The sequence below is a fragment of the Dendropsophus ebraccatus genome, chromosome 14 (assembly GCF_027789765.1).
Source record: "Dendropsophus ebraccatus isolate aDenEbr1 chromosome 14, aDenEbr1.pat, whole genome shotgun sequence".
NCBI lineage: Eukaryota > Metazoa > Chordata > Amphibia > Anura > Hylidae > Dendropsophus > Dendropsophus ebraccatus.
The window spans coordinates 65,600,245-65,623,006 of NC_091467.1; the positions used below are offsets into that span (position 1 = coordinate 65,600,245).

General features: G+C 47.8%; 1 protein-coding gene across 5 annotated transcripts in view; it reads right to left on the minus strand.

The window, feature by feature from the left end:
* The window catches only part of B3GNTL1 (UDP-GlcNAc:betaGal beta-1,3-N-acetylglucosaminyltransferase like 1), a 144,918-nt gene that overhangs the window by 25,828 nt on the left and 96,328 nt on the right, over positions 1 to 22,762 (minus strand). For 4 of the 5 annotated variants that reach the window (XM_069953772.1, XM_069953770.1, XM_069953771.1 and 1 more), the window contains exon 8: positions 504 to 599. In XM_069953772.1, coding sequence (XP_069809873.1) covers positions 504 to 599 — 96 coding nt within the window. Of the gene's footprint in view, positions 1 to 503; positions 600 to 6,197; positions 6,363 to 22,762 lie in introns of those variants that run through there. The other variant, XM_069953774.1, reaches the window with a different exon arrangement.

Genomic DNA, 22,762 nt, shown 5'->3' on the forward strand with positions numbered 1-22,762 from the left:
GCCGCTACATTCCTATAATCCACCATAGTAGAGGCTACATTCCTATAATCCACCATAGTAGAGGCTACATTCCTATAATCCACCATAGTAGAGGCTACATTCCTATAATCCACCATAGTAGCCGCTACATTCCTATAATCCGCCATAGTAGCCGCTACATTCCTATAAACCACCATAGTAGCCGCTACATTCCTATAATCCACCATAGTAGCCGCTACATTCCTATAATCCACCATAGTAGAGGCTACATTCCTATAATCCACCATCACTGGTCCAGGAATTGCCCCTTTCTTATATGGTGAAGACATTTTATATGAAAGGTTTTGCCCCATCCTGTTATAATCATTCCGTATATCATTCCCGTCATGTTTCACGATAGAGCGCAGACTTCATCGCCTTTCTTACTGGGAGGGGCTTCTTCCTGTGCTCTTTGTCGCCCCCTGCTGCACTCTGGGTGAAATGCATTGCAGCTGTGACTGAACAGGAAGGATCCATAATCTTACCTGTCCGTCTTCAACAAACTGCCCCACGTAGCAGAACCACTCTCTGGAGCAGAACCAGGTGGGCATGATGATGGTGGGCCCATGAGACGTGAACACCTACAAGAAACATACAGGGTATTACTATGCTGCTTAAGAAAGATTGCAACTCCATTTAAGTGGCAGATTTGCCTTTCAGTGGTCTTAGAAAGCAGAGTGGACACTGTGGGTCCCTGCCCCTGGGTGGGCTCGTCCTGCCTGGGTCATACCTACGTCAGGTGTGTACTCACTTGCCCCCTCCTCCTTATTCTTACCAGGCCCAGCGTGGGAACCGGAGCCTCCAACGTCAACACCACCGGCTTCTCCCAGCCTGAGAAATGTCCCATCGCGCCCGAAACGCGTCAAATATTGACTCGGAGTGTGGAATTTGTAAACAGTGTGTAAGAGTAGTGAGATGGTGACAGGACAAGATGGGAAGTAAGCCTCCTGACAATGGCAGCCAGGGGCGGCCCCATAATACACGGCAGCTTGTAATAACACTGGGGGTCAGGACGTGTCCTCAGGGGAGAGGGCTGCTGGCACATTCAGGGGGCTATCTGGTGTAGCGGGCACCTCTTACGGTGCTAGAGGAACAGCTGGCACATCCCATCTTCATGGAGCTGCAGGTTAGATGGCCATGCAGGTGGTGTAGCTGGCACATGTGATGGAGGCACAAGCGTAGCTGTCTACACGTGTGACCCACCGGTCTGTGTGTGTTCATGTGTGACACGCTGGCCTGTGGGCTGATGTGTGACACCCCAGCCCGTGCGCTGATGTGTTAAACGCCGGTCCATGTGCTGAAATGTGACACACCAATCCGTGTGCTAATATGTGACACGCCAGTCCGTGTAGTGATGTGTGACAGACTGGTCCATGTGCAGATGTATGACACGCCACTCCGTGTGCTAAAGTGTGACACGCCACTCCGTGTGCTGAAGTGTGACAAGCCGGTCCTTGTGCAGATGTGTGACAAGCCGGTCCTTGTGCAGATGTGTGACAAGCCAGTCCGTGTGCAGATGTGTGACACGCCAGTTCATGTGCAGATGTGTGCCACGCTGGTCTGTGTGCAGATGTGTGACACGCTGGTCTGTGTGCAGATGTGTGACAAGCCGGTCTGTGTGCAGATGTGTGACACGCTGGTCTGTGTGCAGATGTTGGACACGCTGGTCTGTGTGCAGATGTGTGACAAGCTGGTCTGTGTGCAGATGTGTGACAAGCCGGTCTGTGTGCAGATGTGTGACAAGCCGGTCTGTGTGCAGATGTGTGACACGCTGGTCTGTGTGCAGATGTGTGACAAGCCGGTCTGTGTGCAGATGTGTGACACGCTGGTCTGTGTGCAGATGTTGGACACGCTGGTCTGTGTGCAGATGTTGGACACGCTGGTCTGTGTGCAGATGTTGGACACGCTGGTCTGTGTGCAGATGTTGGACACGCCAGTTAATGTGCAGATGTGTGACACGCTGGTCTGTGTGCAGATGTGTGACACGCTGGTCTGTGTGCAGATGTGTGACACGCTGGTCTGTGTGCAGATGTGTAACACGCTCGTCTGTGTGCAGATGTTGGACACGCTGGTCTGTGTGCACATGTTGGACACGCTGGTCTGTGTGCAGATGTGTGACACGCTGGTCTGTGTGCAGATGTGTGACACGCTGGTCTGTGTGCAGATGTTGGACACGCCGGTCCGTGTGCAGATGTGTGACACGCTGGTCCGTGTGCAGATGTGTGACACGCTGGTCTGTGTGCAGATGTGTGACACGCTGGTCTGTGTGCAGATGTGTGACACGCTGGTCTGTGTGCAGATGTGTGACACGCCAGTTCATGTGCAGATGTGTGACACGCTGGTCTGTGTGCAGATGTATAACACACAGAAGTCATAGATGTCCCCAACTGTGATATTGAGCGTCAGGTAAAAATACACGAAAAACAAGAATAAAAGCTCATGATGGAACTTGTTCTCCCCGGGCAGCAGGTTCACCCGCTGTGCCCGCCTGCACTTATCTGCTGCTGCTGTCACTGATCTGCCTGCCACTAATCCCCGGGATTATCCTGCGTGTTCAGGAGCCGTCCTGCCGGGACTTGCTGCATGCAGGCGACCAGAGGCCGACGCTTCATCATCATCACCATCACCTGCCGCCTCCGCTCTACCTGCTCCTAAACCATGACAGGCAGAGGAGGTAACACGCGCCATTTATTATCACTGTCATCCCCAGAGAGCACTGCCCTTTCCTGAAATACTCTGTGCTGCCGGAGACCTTCCACTATGTAACCCTTATAGGGTCTATTACCTCCCACAAGATCAGCCTCTTCAGAAATACTCTGTGCTGCTGTAGACCCTGCTCAATATACTATGTAATTAACAATCAAACACACTTCTCTCCTGAAATCCTCTGTGCTGCTAGGAACCCTGCTCTTTATACTGTGTAGCTCTCTCTTCTGAAAGCCTCTGTGCTGCTGCTCTGTGCTGAGCTCACAGTTTTTCAAAATTGTAACTTGAATTAAGAGCATTGCTTTGGTGTAAGAGCTCCCTGTACTGGGTGGGAGGGGGAGTGGGGGAGGGGAATGGTCTGCATAGCGGGGTTTACAGCCCTGTACTCTGACCCAGGAAGTCTCCCTCACCTTCCTATCATAGCAGATCCATTTCAGGCTGGGGCTTGCATCAGGGGACAGGACTGTGGAGGTAATCTCTCCATAGCTGTAACCCCTCTCTCCCCGGACAGAGAGTGCTGCATATATGTGCCCACATCTCCCTGCTCATTCCTTCATGCTCCCTGCAGTCTCTGTCAGTCCTGATTGGTCCATGCTGAACACACACCCCTTCCCCATTCCTCTCATGTGACCACACAGACCTCTGACAGCAGCCCTGCTTCTCTATTCTAGCCTGTTGTACTACGCTACTGCATTATGGGGATCCGCAGTTCCATCCTGTATCTACAAGCAGCTGCTGTGTTATCAGGGTTATACAGTTACTATACATTATACTCCACATGCTGATTGCTATACTGTACAGTAACTTATAATATCACATATCCAGCTGTTTCTCATTGTTTGTTTAATCTGTTTTCCATGTTATTCAGAATATTAAATCATTTTTCAGGTGTGGAACCAATTGTCTGCATTTCTATGATTTCTTATGGGAAAATTTGCTTTGGTTTAAAAGTTGATTTGGATTACAAGCACAGTCCCAGAACGAATTATGCTCGTAATCCAAGGCACCACAATATATATATATATATATATATATATGTATATATGTATATATATATATATATATATATATATATATATATATATATATACACACTCACCGGCCACTTTATTAGGTACACCTGTCCAACTGCACGTTACCACTTAATTTCTAATCAGCCAATCACATGGCGACAACTCAGTGCATTTAGGCATGTAGACATGGTCAAGACAATCTCCTGCAGTTCAAACCGAGCATCAGTATGGGGAAGAAAGGTGATTTGAGTGCCTTTGAACGTGGCATGGTTGTTGGTGCCAGAAGGGCTGGTCTGAGTATTTCAGAAACTGCTGATCTACTGGGATTTTCACGCACAACCATCTCTAGGGTTTACAGAGAATGGTCCGAAAAAGAAAAAACATCCAGTGAGCGGCAGTTCTGTGGGCGGAAATGCCTTGTTGATGCCAGAGGTCAGAGGAGAATGGGCAGACTGGTTCGAGCTGATAGAAAGGCAACAGTGACTCAAATAGCCAACCGTTACAACCAAGGTAGGCAGAAGAGCATCTCTGAACGCACAGTACGGCCAACTTTGAGGCAGATGGGCTACAGCAGCAGAAGACCACACCGGGTGCCACTCCTTTCAGCTAAGAACAGGAAACTGAGGCTACAATTTCCACAAGCTCATCGAAATTGGACAGTAGAAGATTGGAAAAACGTTGCCTGGTCTGATGAGTCTCGATTTCTGCTGCGACATTCGGATGGTAGGGTCAGAATTTGGCGTCAACAACATGAAAGCATGGATCCATCCTGCCTTGTATCAACGGTTCAGGCTGGTGGTGGTGGTGTCATGGTGTGGGGAATATTTTCTTGGCACTCTTTGGGCCCCTTGGTACCAATTGAGCATGGTTGCAACGCCACAGCCTACCTGAGTATTGTTGCTGACCATGTCCATCCCTTTATGACCACAATGTACCCAACATCTGATGGCTACTTTCAGCAGGATAATGCGCCATGTCATAAAGCTAGAATCATCTCAGACTGGTTTCTTGAACATGACAATGAGGTCACTGTACTCCAATGGCCTCCACAGTCACCAGATCTCAATCCAATAAAGCATCTTTGGGATGTGGTGGAACGGGAGATTCGCATCATGGATGTGCAGCCGACAAATCTGCGGCAACTGTGTGATGCCATCATGTCAATATGGACCAAAATCTCTGAGGAAGCTTCCAGCACCTTGTTGTATCTATGCCACCAAGAATTGAGGCAGTTCTGAAGGCAAAAGGGGGTCCAACCCGTTACTAGCATGGTGTACCTAATAAAGTGGCCGGTGAGTGTATATATATATATATATATATATATATATATATATATATATATATATATACATACATATACACACATAATATATGTTATACATAATAGAGGGGGCCTCAAGAAGTCTCCCAGGGGTCGGCAGTATAATCGGACTATTACGCTGCTGTTCTCACTCATGATCTTGGCGCAGGGTCCGGACTCTGGGGCTGCCAGGGACTTTTCGGAGGGCTGTGCAGGTGGGGGAGCGGTCAGTGGGATATTGGGGGGGGTTGGGCGGCCCTGCCCATGTTTCTCATGGAGCAGAGTTTTGGGGGGGCTCATGGTGGGGGATGAGTCAGCGGCGCTCACCTCCTCCGCAGTTCCCTGTCTAATATCATTAGGAGCAGAGCTGGAAGCGGAGGTGGATCCGGGGCCAATCCCCACACTTAAACCTTACACTGCTACACTCTTAAAGGGAAAGCAGCAGAATTGTGTAAAGTCTCACAGTGGGTGACAAAAACTACCTCTACCGGTCTTTATCGCAGTTCTGACATTGTATTCAAGAACCAGGAACATCAGGATGAACAAAGCAAGAGATCCTGCTTCAGGCCATGTCCACATTTTCAGCTTCCTCTATCACTGACTACACTGCTGCCTGTGTCAGTCTGATATTCAGTTCATGAAGCAGAAGGATCAGGATGAACAGATCTACAGATCCTGGGTAAAGGGTCAACACTTATTAGGACTCCTGATAAAAAGGGGTTAAGGGGTAGTTCACAAAAAAATCTTTTAAATCAACTGGTGTCAGAAAGTGCCAGAGAGTTGTAATTTACTTCTATGAAAAAATCTCCAGTCCTCCAGTACTTATCAGCTGCTGTATGTCCTACAGGAAGTGGTGGATTCTTTCCAGTCTGCTGCCACCTCTGTCCATGTCAGGAACTGTTCCTGTCATGGACAGAGGTGGCAGCAGAGAGCACTGTGTCACACTGGAAAGAATACACCACTTCCTGCAGGACATACAGCAGCTGATAAGTAATAATACGGATCTATAGGAAACCTGTTCTGAAACCAGTATAGGGCCCATAGAAAGTTGCAGGCCCTCAGGACATTATGGGAGTTGTAGTTTGGTAACCAGAACAGACCCATAGGAAACCAAAAGCAGCAGTTTTGCAATGGCTGGAGAGCACGGCCCTGTCACTTACCTCCCCAAACCTCCTACAGAACCGAACATTCTTCTCCTTTAAGGTCTTAGACAAGCGCCTAATATTCTCCTTATAGACAGTGAGGGACATTGTAGCATCGCCGCCATATACCGGGGCCCGATGTGTGCGGAGGAGCCCATGAGGTCGAGGACTGATCTCTACACGTCTACTATTCATTAACAGGAGAGAGGAGCCCAAAGTACAAAGTGCTGCCATTTGACACAGCATGGGGGGGGGGGGGGGGACTAATGGAGGGCCACACCGGCATACTGCAGGGACACAGCATGGGGGGGGGGGGGGGGACTAACTGGGGGCCACACCGGCAAACTGCAGGGACACAGCAGGGGGGGGGGGGACTAACGGAGGGCCACACCGGCATACTGCAGGGACCCAGCATGGGGAGGGGGGACTAATGGAGGGCCACACCGGCATACTGCAGGGACACAGCATGGGGGGGGGGGACTAATGGAGGGCCACACCGGCATACTGCAGGGACACAGCATGGGGGGGGGGACTAATGGAGGGCCACACCGGCATACTGCAGGAACACAGCATGGGGGGGGGACTAATGGAGGGCCACACCGGCATACTGCAGGGACACAGCATGGGGGGGGGGACTAATGGAGGGCCACACCGGCATACTGCAGGGACACAGCATGGGGGGGGGGACTAACAGAGGGCCACACCGGCATACTGCAGGGACACAGCATGGGGGGGGACTAATGGAGGGCCACACTTCCATACTGCAGGGACACAGCATGGGGGGGGGGGACTAACGTAGGGCCACACCGGCATACTGCAGGGACACAGCATGGGGGGGGGACTAATGGAGGGCCACACCGGCATACTGCAGGAACACAGCATGGGGGGGGGGGACTAATGGAGGGCCACACCGGCATACTGCAGGGACACAGCATGGGGGGGGGGGGGACTAATGGAGGGCCACACCGGCATACTGCAGGGACACAGCATGGGGAGGGGGGACTAATGGAGGGCCACACCGGCATACTGCAGGGACACAGCATGGAGGGGGGACTAATGGAGGGCGACACCGGTATACTGCAGGGACACAGCATGGGGGGGGGGGGGGCATTGGACTAATGGAGGGCCACACTGGCATACTGCAGGGACACAGCATGGGGGGGGGGGGACTAATGGAGGGCCACACTGGCATACTGCAGGGACACAGCATGGGGGGGGACTAATGGAGGGCCACACTTCCATACTGCAGGGACACAGCATGTGGGGACACACACACACTAACGGGGGGCCACACCGGCATACTGCAGGTACACAGTGCGGGGTGTGTGTTAACGGGGGCCCATACTGTCATACTGCAGGGACACAACCTGGGGGGGGGGGGGGGTTACACTGTCATACTGCAGGGAAACAGCACAGGGGGCCACACTCCCATACTGCAGGGACACAGCATGTGGGGACACACACACACTAACGGGGGGCCACACCGGCATACTGCAGGTACACAGTGCGGGGTGTGTGTTAACGGGGGCCCATACTGTCATACTGCAGGGACACAACCCGGGGGGGGGGGGGGGGGGGGGGTTACACTGTCATACTGCAGGGAAACAGCACAGGGGGCCACACTCCCATACTGCAGGGACACAGCACAGGGGGCCACACTCCCATACTGCAGGGACACAACGCCGGGGGCCACACTGTCATACTGCAGGGACACAGCACAGGGGGCCACACTCCCATACTGCAGGGACACAGCACAGGGGGCCACACTCCCATACTGCAGGGACACAGCACAGGGGGCCACACTCCCATACTGCAGGGACACAACGCCGGGGGCCACACTGTCATACTGCAGGGACACAGCACAGGGGGCCACACTCCCATACTGCTGGGACACAGCACAGGGGGCCACACTCCCATACTGCTGGGACACAGCACAGGGGGCCACACTCCCATACTGCAGGGACACAACGCCGGGGGCCACACTGTCATACTGCAGGGACACAGCACAGGGGGCCACACTCCCATACTGCAGGGACACAGCACAGGGGGTGGACTGGGCAAAGCTGCCATACTGCAGGGACACAGGGGGCCACACATCCAGGGCCACAGAGGGCCACACATCCAGGGCCACAGGGGGCCACACATCCAGGGCAACAGGGGGCCACACATCCAGGGCAACAGCCCGGGGTGAGAATAGAGGTACAGCAGGAGTCACACATTAGGGGTCACACTGCAGGGATGCAGCCCGGGTTGAACACATAGGCACAACAGGGGCCACACAGCATGGGCCCCATCTCATACATGGAAGCCGTCACTTCTACATTAAACTACTATCATTGCATAGAAAATATTTCCCTAGACATGAGCCCAACTCAGAGAGCTTCACAGTTATGGGGCCACAAGGTGGCGCTGCTCTCACACAATCCTGTTATGCACCATGTGACTCTCATTCCCCCTCTGCAGGTGGTGACACTGAGGGATAAGATGTAGCTGGGGGCCCATCCTCTGCTATCTCCTGCCCTCAGAGTCACCCATCCTCCATCTTTACATAGAGGCAGATAGATCCGGACAGTAAATATTTGGAGCTATCGATCAGACAGATTACTCAGTGATAATCTGTGACATGTGACCTGCGGGTTATCTGGGGGGTCTGCAGAGGGCGACGTTGAGTAAACACAAAGAGACATCCAGGGGCCACGTATAGTCCACAACATAAGGGCCCAAAAGCAGAGAGAGTCAACTGTGTGGTATACGTGGTATACAGAAAAACAGTCTACTATGCAGTATACAGAGAGACAGTCTGCTGCAGGACACATGGCTACATGTACCTGGTGGTGGTCACCCAGACAGCAAGTGCAGTGGTTGCTAGGTAACCTGTCCTTACAGACTTCTCAGCTCTGTACATGTCTCAGACTGACACCTGTCTGTACATCTACAATCACCGCAGTCTCGTGTGTGGTCTCCAAAACTCACGCGACCGGTCTGTCTGGATCAGGAATTATTCCCAGCGGTGGAGATCAGGCGACGAGATCAGATGTGACTGATCAGCAGCCGCTCCTCACTGTAAGGAACCTGATCCCGAACCTAAAAGACTGTAAGAACCAAAACCACAACACATGTACAGATATACCAAAGGGGGGCGGGATGTGACACCGCCATCACACATACAGATATACTGCGGGGGGCGGGATGTGACACCGCCATTACACATACAGATATACTGCGGGGGGCGGGATGTGACACCGCCATCACACGTACAGATATACTGCGGGGGGCGGGATGTGACACCGCCATCACACATACAGATATACTGCGGGGGGCGGGATGTGACACCGCCATCACACGTACAGATATACTGCGGGGGGCGGGATGTGACACCGCCATCACACATACAGATATACTGCGGGGGGCGGGATGTGACACCGCCATTACACATACAGATATACTGCGGGGAGCGGGATGTGACACCGCCATCACACGTACAGATATACTGCGGGGGGCGGGATGTGACACCGCCATCACATGTACAGATACACTGCAGGGGACGGGATGTGACACCGCCATCACACGTACAGATACATCGCGCGGGGGGGGGGGGGGGGAGAATGTGACACCGCCATCACACGTACAGATACATCGCGCGGGGGGGGGGGAGAATGTGACAACGCCATCACACGTACAGATATACAGCGGGGGGCCGGATGTGACACCGCCATCACACATACAGATACAGCGAGGTGGACGGGATGCGACACCGCCATCGTATGTACAGATACACCGAGGGGGGCGGGATGTGACACCGCCATCACACGTACAGATATACTGCGGGGGGCGGGATGTGACACCGCCATCACACGTACAGATATACTGCGGGGGGCGGGATGTGACACCGCCATCACACGTACAGATATACTGCGGGGGGCGGGATGTGACACCGCCATCACACGTACAGATATACTGAGGGGGGGCGGGATGTGACACCGCCATTACACATACAGATACAGCGAGGGGGACGGGATGTGACACCGCCATCGTACGTACAGATATACTGCGGGGGGCGGGATGTGACACCGCCATCACACGTACAGATATACCAAAGGGGGATGGGATGTGACACCGCCATCGTATGTACAGAGACACCAAGGGGGGCGGGATGTGACACCGCCATCACACGTACAGATAAACTGCAGGGGGCGGGATGTGACACCGCCATCGTATGTACAGATACACCGAGGGGGGCGGGATGTGACACCGCCATCACACGTACAGATACACTGCAGGGGACGGGATGTGACACCGCCATCACACGTACAGATATACTGCGGGGGACGGGATGTGACACCGCCATCACACGTACAGATATACTGCGGGGGGCGGGATGTGACACCGCCATTACACATACAGATATACTGCGGGGGGCGGGATGTGACACCGCCATCACACGTACAGATATACTCCGGGGGGCGGGATGTGACACCGCCATCACACGTACAGATATACTGCGGGGGGCGGGATGTGACACCGCCATCACACGTACAGATATACTGAGGGGGGCGGGATGTGACACCGCCATTACACATACAGATACAGCGAGGGGGACGGGATGTGACACCGCCATCGTACGTACAGATATACTGCGGGGGGCGGGATGAGACACCGCCATCACACGTACAGATATACCAAAGGGGGATGGGATGTGACACCGCCATCGTATGTACAGAGACACCAAGGGGGGCGGGATGTGACACCGCCATCACACGTACAGATATACTGCAGGGGGCGGGATGTGACACCGCCATCGTATGTACAGATACACCGAGGGGGGCGGGATGTGACACCGCCATCACACGTACAGATACACTGCAGGGGACGGGATGTGACACCGCCATCACACGTACAGATATACTGCGGGGGACGGGATGTGACACCGCCATCACACGTACAGATATACTGCGGGGGGCGGGATGTGACACCGCCATCACACGTACAGATATACTGCAGGGGGCGGGATGTGACACCGCCATCACACATACAGATATACTGCGGGGGGCGGGATGTGACACCGCCATCACACGTACAGATACACTGCAGGGGACGGGATGTGACACCGCCATCACACGTACAGATATACTGCGGGGGACGGGATGTGACACCGCCATCACACGTACAGATATACTGCGGGGGGCGGGATGTGACACCGCCATCACACGTACAGATATACTGCGGGGGGCGGGATGTGACACCGCCATCACACGTACAGATATACTGCAGGGGGCGGGATGTGACACCGCCATCACACGTACAGATATACTGCGGGGGGCGGGATGTGACACCGCCATTACACATACAGATATACTGCGGGGGGCGGGATGTGACACCGCCATCACACGTACAGATATACTCCGGGGGGCGGGATGTGACACCGCCATTACACATACAGATATACTGCTGGGGGCGGGATGTGACACCGCCATCACACATACAGATATACTGCGGGGGGCGGGATGTGACACCGCCATTACACATACAGATATACTGCGGGGGGCGGGATGTGACACCGCCATCACACGTACAGATATACTGTGGGGGGCGGGATGTGACACCGCCATTACACATACAGATATACTGCGGGGGGTGGGATGTGACACCACCATCACACGTACAGATACAGGGAGGGGGGAGGGATGTGACACCGCCATCACACATACAGATACACCGAGGGGGATGGGATGCAACACAGTCACTGTGATGGATAAACAGGTATTGCATTCGGATAGGAGTAATAATAGATGTGGCGTGCCGGTGCAGGGACATGGCGCGGGGATAGCAGTGTGCCAATCTCCGTTCCTCGTACACATCACACAATGCTAAGTAAACAGAGGTCTGTGCCTCTTATCCATTGTTCTCAGTGTGCGGTTATTGTTACACCCGGTGTTACATTACTGTTATCACAGCTAAGTATAGATGCGGATTACAGGCATCATTACTCACCGGGGGACGAGCAAGGACAGGACGCCAGCTCACCTTACTATGGGAGGAAAAGGCGCTGCGTCCGTGCACAATAAAGCTGCTGAGGAACGTTTGTGACCTCGTGGTGATTGAGGTGATCACTCTCCCCACTACTCTATCAGCCGCCCATCTGGGTGAGATACTAAGACTTAGGGTCCTATTACACTGAGCAATTTTTAACGACTAACGATAAACGATCGCAAACGAGATTGTTTATCGTTAACCTGAAATCGTTCACCATATTACACAGAACAATAATCGTTAGATACGATTGTTATTTCCTTCTGATCCCAGCAAAACAATGGACATTGTGCAATTACACTGAACGATTAGTGAAAAAATGCGGAACTTGAGCGAACGAATGTGGAATTACAGCGAACGATTAAAGATAATTTTAGGTTCAGGTCTAATATCAATGACACACGAACGATTTTTTAATTGTTGTCTGCAATTACACTGAACAATTATCGTTTAAATTCGAATGATATAACCATTTTTTGCATGATAATCGAAATGATTATCGTGCGATAAATCGTGAAATTGTTCGAGTTTAAACGATAATCGTTCTGTGTAATTGCAGGCACAGATCGAAAAATCGTTCGTATGTCATTGATCGTTGATATACTGTAGATCTGAACCTAAAATTATCGTTAATCGTTCGCTGTAATTCCACGTTCGTTCGCTCAAGTTCCGCGTTTTTTCACTAATCGTTCAGTGTAATAGCACATAGTTCATTGTTTTTCTGGGATCAGAAGGAATAAACAATCATAGTAACGATCGCAATAACGATCATAGTAACGATCGTAACTAACGATTATCGTTCTGTGTAATATAGTAAACGATTTCAAGTTAACAGTAAACAATCTCGTATGCGATCGTTTATCGTTAAAAATCGCTCAGTGTAATAGGACCCTTAGAAGCACAGCAATTCAGCTTCAACATGAAGGCTTGAAACGCAACTCAACTGGGGGGCAATATGGCATCTGTTATGGAAGTAGATATAAAATGGGCATCTAAGAAGATTAAAAAGCCAATGACATCACCTTGAGGAAGGCGAATACGGGTCAGAAAATGGGCCTAAAACTTCCTAGTGAACCATGATGAAGAAGAAGCTGGGAAATGCGTCGAGCAGCAGTTGGAGAAAATCTGCTGTCCGGGGAGAGTCGGGAAACCCCGCTAAAAGCTGAATATACACATAGGATAACAGATATCTGTATATTCTGATCCCCATGCACATGTACGCTCTGGTCAGTTGAGCATGTGTGTGTTCTGAATGGGGAAAGAGCAGTGAAGAAGATGAAATTGATGGGTTGGGCTGTGAAACATGTGGGATGGTCATATTAACCACAGAAGAGGTTTAGGAGAAGGGAAGGACTCTCAAACACCAGAATAGCCCCACTTTGTGATATCAGATATGAACTAGAATTACATCCTGGCCAAGATACCTCGGCATCAACTTCAAGAACGGAAAACGACTGAAGTTTCTGCAAGATAAATCTGCAAAAAGATCAAATCTGGGAAGTTGTAAAACACTGATGGAGACGAGAACATAAGATTCCTGTTAAGATCACATTAATAAAAATCATAGAATATTGTGTAACATGAAGAATCTGTGAGCTACCACCAGGACCAGTGAAACATGTGGGGGGGCGCCGCACCAAATACCAGGTGATGTTGCAACAGAGTCACTCAGGGAGCTGCCGCAGGACGCCAAATACTTTCCCAGTGACGGATGAGAGAAATCTACTTTCTGTCAAGATTGTTGCAAAATTCTTGGTCTGTTTTAATAGAGTTTTCTGTATAATGGAGACGCCATGATGAAAACCAGAGATCACTTTATGACTTTACTGAGAAATGTTCCTGCGAGGTGACGGAAACAAGTCACAAAGACAAGAAAAACAGTGTAATACTAACAGAGCATGATCCATGTCACTATATACATATATACAGAGATACTCAGGTTATACCAGCTGTACATATATAATAATATACAGGAGATACCCAGGTTATACCAGCTGTACATATATAATAATATACAGGAGATACCCAGGTTATACCAGCTGTACATATATAATTCTATACAGAATATACCCAGGTTATACCAGCTGTACATATATAATTATATACAGGAGATATCCAGGTTATACCAGCTGAACATATATAGTTATATACAGAGATACTCAGGTTATACCAGCTGTACATATATAATAATATACAGGAGATACCCAGGTTATACCAGCTGTACATATATAATTATACACAGGAGATACCAAGGTTATATCAGCTGTACATATATAATTCTATACAGAATATACCCAGGTTATACCAGCTGTACATATATAATTATATACAGGAGATACCCAGGTTATACCAGCTGTACATATATAGTTATATACAGAGATACTCAGGTTATACCAGCTGTACATATATAGTTATATACAGAGATACTCAGGTTATACCAGCTGTACATATATAATAATATACAGGAGATACCCAGGTTATACCAGCTGTACATATATAATTATACACAGGAGATACCCAGGTTATACCAGCTGTACATATAAAATTCTATACAGAATATACCCAGGTTATACCAGCTGTACATATATAATTATATACCGGAGATACCCAGGTTATACCAGCTGTACATATATAATTATATACTGGATATACCCAGGTTATACCAGCTGTACATATATAACTATATACAGGAGATACCCAGGTTATACCAGCTGTACATATATAACTATATACAGGAGATACCCAGGTTATACCAGCATGGACGTCACCAAGTCCTGGTTATAGCATACTTGCACAGTATAGGGGGCGCTCTGCACTCATCTACATTAGAGAACAGAGAGAAGGTCCTGTGTTATGTGCAGTCTTGCAGGATGAGAACCATCAGTGATACACTCTGTGATACGCTCTGTTCCTAGAATACTCACAGGCTGCAATCTCATACATACAGAGGGGTTCTGAGCTGCATATATAGGCTCAGTCTATGTGATACCTTTGGGGGGGGGGGTTGGGTGGAAGCTGATAATTACCGTGACTAATAAACAGTGATATTTAATCCTGGACCCAATAAGACATTAAGAAGTCTAATGGAGAAAGTCCGATTACTACAAGATTGTACATGTCACCTCCGAACAAAGACTTCAATAGCTGCACAATATCACCAGAAAGAAGAAGGAAAAAGAGACCCAAACAAAGACAACGACATATTCATAGAAATCAAGTCAGGTGTTAGGATAAACTATTGTCTTATATCGTCTGTTTTCTTCCTGTCCCGTAACAAAACCAAAGGTGTGACATGTAGCATGCTGCAGCTCGCTGCCACCGCCGATCCCAGCACACAACAGGTGACATAATGGTGAGAATACGCAGGTAGGTAAGAGAGTCAGTAAGGGAAAAAAAAGAGAAAATATACAAATACTGCTCCTATACACAGGGATATAACTACTATAATACTGCTCCTATACACAGGGATATAACTACTATAATACTGCTCCTATACACAGGGATATAACTACTATAATACTGCCTCCTATATACAGGAATATAACTACTATAATGCGGTTCAGGGAAGAAACCTTCCCTGGTCCTGTGGCATGGGGGTTGCAGGGCCGTCCCATGGCCCCCGTTCCCTGACTGTGCACGCCTGCGGGGTTGGTGGCCACTGACTGGCACGGTGTGGACTTAGTGTAGGGACCCATGTGTATCAGATACCGGCACGAGGTACATGGGGCAGTATGGCTTGATCAATTCATACACAAAATTCTGATGTGTTTTTTATTTAGCCTAGCGGCACTAGTATCATCCATAGGTGTGAGGTGCAGCACTCTGTTTCTTCCCTGAACCGCATAACTACTATAATACTGCTCCTATATACAATAACTACTATAATACTGCTCCTATGTACAAGAATATAACTACTATAATACTGCTCCTATATACAATAACTACTATAATACTGCTCCTATACACAGGGATATAACTACTATAATACTGCCCCTATATACAGGAATATAACTACTATAATACTTCTCCTATACACAGGGATATAACTGCTATAATACTGCTCCTATATACAGGAATATAACTACTATAATACTGCTCCTATATACAAGAATATAACTACTATAATACTGCTCCTATGTACAAGAATATAACTACTATAATACTGCCCCTATATACAGGAATATAACTACTATAATACTTCTCCTATACACAGGGATATAACTACTATAATACTGCTCCTATATACAGGAATATAACTACTATAATACTGCTCCTATATACAAGAATATAACTACTATAATACTGCTCCTATGTACAAGAATATAACTACTATAATACTGCTCCTATATACAGGAATATAACTACTATAATACTGCTCCTATATACAGGAATATAACTACTATAATACTGCCCCCTATATACAGGGATATAACTACTATAATACTGCTCCTATATACAAGAATATAACCACTATAATACTGCTCCTATATACAGGGATATAACTACTATAATACTGCTCCTATATACAAGAATATAACTACTATAATACTGCCCCCTATGTACAAGAATATAACTACTATAATACTGCTCCTATATACAGGAGTATAACTACTATAATACTGCTCCTATATACAGGGATATAACTACTATAATACTGCTCCTATATACAAGAATATAACTACTATAATACTGCTCCTATATACAGGGATATAACTACTATAATACTGACCCCTATATACAGGAATATAACTACTATAATACTGCCCCTATATACAAGAATATAATTACTATAATCCTGCTCCTATATACAGGTATATAACTACTATAATACTGCCTCCTATATACAAGAATATAACTACTATAATACTGCTCCTATATACAGGAATATAGCTACTATAATACTGCTCCTATATACAGGAATATAACTACTATAATACTGCTCCTATATACAGGAATATAACTACTATAATACTGCTCCTATTTACAAGAATATAACTACTATAATACTGCCCCTATATACAAGAATATAACTACTATAATACTGCTCCTATATACAGGAATATAACTACTATAATACTGCTCCTATATACAAGAATATAACTACTATAATACTGCTCCTATTTACAAGAATATAACTACTATAATACTGCCTCCTATATACGAGAATATAACTACTATAATACTGCTCCTATATACAGGAATATAACTACTATAATACTGCTTCTATATACAAGAATATAACTTACATAATACTGCTCCTATATACAGGAATATAACTACTATAATACTGCTCCTATATACAGGGATATAACTACTATAATACTGCTCCTATATACAAGAATATAACTACTATAATACTGCTCCTATATACAAGAATATAACTACTATAATACTGCTCCTATTTACAAGAATATAACTACTATAATACTGCCCCTATATACAAGAATATAACTACTATAATACTGCTCCTATATACAGGAATATAACTACTATAATACTGCTCCTATATACAGGGATATAACTACTATAATACTGCTCCTATATACAAGAATATAACTACTATAATACTGCCCCTATATACAGGAACATAACTACTATAATACTGCTCCTATATACAAGAATATAACTACTATAATACTGCTCCTATATACAGGGATATAACTACTATCATACTATGGTGTGACCTGTGATCCCTCCAGCTTCTAGTGTTATACCTCTCTGTTATCTATTATAGTCTCGGGATGAGGGATCTGAGCAGCTGGAGAGCGGGAAAATCCTTCTGAAATCCTGGAGAAATCGGACCTGGATCCACCTGGATTACTGGTCCCTGTAGAGATGGCGTCTTAGTAGGGTTATGGCGAGGTTAATGGAGTCGTGACCTTACACAGCTGAGTTTTCGTGCTGGGCGCACATCCAATCCTCATCCTAGTGTAAACATAGGCACAGGGTTCGGTAGCTGGACTAATGGCCTCCTAATCCTTCTACCAGGGATATCGTCTACATGCTGTATACAGGAACCACTACATCTTATTTCTTTGCCATCTCAATCTAAGGGTACTATTAGACGGGCACGATAATAAATAAATAAATAATAAATAATAAATAAATAATAAATAATAAATCTGCTAGATCAGCGCTCCTTTACAGGGCCTATTCCACAGCCCGATAATCATTTAACAAGGGCTACAGGGACATCGTTACCGATGTCCTTGCAGCCCTTGCTAAACTGGTATACATTACCTATCCCGGGTCCAGGGCCCCCCCTGCTCCTCTTCTCCCCGGGTCCCGTGCGCTGCAGCTCCAGAGCGGCCTGTCTTAGCTGACAGGCCACTCAGACAATCACTGGCTGCAGCGGTCCCGGCTTGTGATTGGCTGAGCGGCCGTCAGCCAAGACAGGCCGCTCTGGAGCTGCAGTGCGGGGGACCCGGGGAGAAGAGGAGCCCTGGACCATGGATAGGTAATGTATTTTTTTGGCAAATCGTTAGCCGCCGGCTGCGCACCGCTATTACACGTAGCGGTGCGCGGTCGGTGGCCGACAATTATAAGTCAGAACCTATTTCAACGATCAGCCGATGACGAACAGTCGTTCACCGATTTAACCAATGTGTGAGATAGGCTTAAGAAATTGCAAAACGATTTTTCTGTACGATATATTGTACCGTCTAAACGCTGATCGTTATGAAAAGAAATCGTTACTCCGACATCATTAATCGTACAATCGGGCCAATTATCGCTTTGTGTAAACCCAGCATAATGCTGCATTTACACGAAGCGATAATTCGCCCAATCGATCGTTTACCGATTTGGTTTTTATAATGATCAGCGTTTAGACTAATAAATCGTTAGAAAAATCGTAAGAAAAATCGTTATTGCGATGGTTTTTAAGATCACTTAAGCCCATCTTTTACATAGGGTGAATCTTTGAAAGACTGTTTACACGAAACGATCTGCGAACTTTTAGCGAACGATGAACGACGATTTGACATGTTGAAAGATCAAAATGAACGATTTTTCGCTCACCGCTTGATCCTTTGCTGTGTTTACACGGAACGATTATTGATCAAATGCGATCGTTATTGAGAAAATTTGAACGATAATCGTTCCGTGTAAACGCAGCGTAACTTAATTTTATTTGCTTCCAGCATTATTGCACCTTGTGCAGGTGGAGGGGTGTATGGACTCCAGACTGATACATTGTAACAAACCTTTTTCACCACTTTCAATACCTCTGCTTGCTTTAAGTTCATAGGTATAGGGAGAACATTAAAGGGGTATTCCACTCAAACATAACTTTTGATATGTTGCTGCAATTCCTTCCATAGTTGTTATTATGTATTCAGTCTCCTTCCCCCAGGTCTGAGCTGCTGCTTTCTGCTGAAGACATAAAAATCTGTGTTTGAACTGTTCTCTCTGTCTCCCCCTCCCTTATGAGACATCTGATGTAAATAAGTCCCTGGAAGGCATTATCTGCAACATTGTAGCTTCTTAGTAATGCCATCAGCAACTTGATCTCAGAATAACCCTCCCAGCATTACAAAGAAGCTACAATGTTGCAGATAAAGCCTACCAGGCTGTCTCAGAAGGGAGGGGGAGGAGGGGGAGACAGAGAGAGAGAATCACATACAGATTTTCTGTCTTCAGCAGAAAGCAGAAGCTCAGAACTGGGGGAAGGAGACTGAATAGATAATAATAAGTATGGAAGGAAATGTTAGTCTCTCTATGGGCAGCAACATAGGAAGAGTTATGTTTGAGCAGAATACCCCTTTAACCTTTTCTATGCAGTGTAGAGCCGGCAGTATGGGCGGGCTGGCAGGTCCCTGCACATCACCTGCCTCTCAGGTGTCTCTCTCCTTGCTGTAGTGTGTAATTTAGGCGTGTCGCACCTGTAATCATAGCCCCCCCCCTTCACCGTACATAATCCTGCTGACAGCTCCCTGATAAGATCGCGGTTCCCAGGCATGATTTATGAGCTCGCTCATGGTGCAATCGCAGAGTCCCTGCCGGCTGGCACATTGTGCTGGAAACGCACCGGAGGACAGATCTCTGCGCTCACAAAACGCCACAATAATCGGGATCCAGCGCGGACAATGGAGGGGACAGGGGTTATCTCAGAAGGTTTCCCGTGAGAACGCCACGCCGCGGCACGATTACAGCACTCGCCAAACACCGCTGCAGGATTTATGACGTATGTACCTACAGGACCCGGAGGTGTCCGCAATCTGATAGATTTGGTGGGTCAATTGATCACCATTGTCAAGATCTCTGCTTGCTGTCAGTACATCGATGCATCTATCTGGACAGTCTGGTGCATTTTACCTGCACTGATACATTATAGCAAACCTTCCGGGCAGGAGGGGGATATATAGACTAGATACAACTGTGTTAGGGCTGTAAATCTTTTTAACCTCTAGGTGTGCGCAAAAATAAAATAATAAAAAGCTTCCAGTAATACCGCCATATACTGCCCTAACAACAGTGCCACAACGAATACCACAATGTACTGCCCTAACAACAGTGCCACAACGAATACCGCAATGTACTGCCCTAACAACAGTGCCACAAAGAATACCGCAATGTACTGCCCTAACAGCGCCACAACGAATACCGCAATGTACTGCCCTAACAACAGTGCCACAACGAATACCGCAATGTACTGCCCTAACAACAGTGCCATAACGAATACCACAATGTACTGCCCTAACAACAGTGCCACAACGAATACCGCAATGTACTGCCCTAACAGTGCCACAACGAATACCACAATGTACTGCCCTAACAGCGCCACAACGAATACCGCAATGTACTGCCCTAACAACAGTGCCACAACGAATACCGCAATGTACTGCCCTAACAGCAGTGCCACAACGAATACCACAATGTACTGCCCTAACAGCGCCACAACGAATACCACAATGTACTGCCCTAACAACAGTGCCACAACGAATACCGCAATGTACTGCCCTAACAGCGCCACAACGAATACCGCAATGTACTGCCCTAACAACAGTGCCATAACGAATACCACAATGTACTGTCCTAACAACAGTGCCACAACGAATACCGCAATGTACTGCCCTAACAGCGCCACAACGAATACCACAATGTACTTCCCTAACAGCGCCACAACGAATACCGCAATGTACTGCCCTAACAACAGTGCCACATCAAATACCACCACATACTGCCCTAACAACAGTGCCACAACGAATACCACAATGTACTGCCCTAACAGCGCCACAACGAATACCACAATGTACTGCCCTAACAACAGTGCCACAACGAATACCGCAATGTACTGCCCTAACAGCGCCACAACGAATACCGCAATGTACTGCCCTAACAACAGTGCCACAACGAATACCGCAATGTACTGCCCTAACAGCGCCACAACGAATACCGCAATGTACTGCCCTAACAGCGCCACAACGAATACCGCAATGTACTGCCCTAACAGCGCCACAACGAATACCGCAATGTACTGCCCTAACAGCGCCACAACGAATACCGCAATGTACTGCCCTAACAGCGCCACAACGAATACCGCAATGTACTGCCCTAACAGCGCCACAACGAATACCGCAATGTACTGCCCTAACAACAGTGCCACAACGAATACCGCAATGTACTGCCCTAACAGCGCCACAGCAAATACTGCCATATACTGCTCTAACAACAGTGCCACAAAAAAAGTAATTCTGCCATATACTGCCCTAACAGTGCCGCAGCGAATACCGCCATATACTGCCCTAACAACAGTGCAGCAGCGAATACCGCCATATACTGCCCTAACAATAGTGCCACAAAGAAGTCATACTGCCATATACTGCCCTAACAACAGTGCCACAAAAAACATCACCATATACTGCCCTAACAAAAGTGCAACAGAGAAGTAATATCGATATATATACTGCCCTAATAACAGTGCCACAGCAAATACTGCCCTAATAACAGTGCTATAAAGAAGTGAAAGCACCATATACTGCCCTTATAACAGCGCCATAGAGAACTTATACTGCTCTAACCACAGTGCCATAGAGAATACCGCCATATACTGCCCTAACAACAGTGCCACAGAGAATAACGCCATATACTGCCCTAACAACAGTGCCATAGAGAATACCGCCATATACTGCCCTAAAAAGAGTGCCATGAGAAAGGAATATCACTAAACACTGTCCTAATAGCAGGACCATACGGTGGTGGAGTATAACGTAAACCCCATTACAGTGCATCAACTAAACTGCTCAGAGGAGTCTGCCTGGTAGCTGAATTACGCATGCAGCTCTGGATGTGACTGGAGTAGATAACATGATCTATGCAGATTAATAGCAGAAGCGGGAGCGGCTCAGGAAGGTAAAGCGTCTGCACCACAAGGCTCCGACCTGCTGCTTTGCATTACAGACACCTCGCAGCATTTGGCAGCGGCAGCACGGATGCAGCTCTCATCATCCGCTGCTGACTGAGCAGGTTCAATAGTTCACACCACCCGCCAAAAAGAGTTCGGCTCCAGGGGTATCACTTTCCTGTGTTACCCAAGCAGCCCTGGAAGAGAG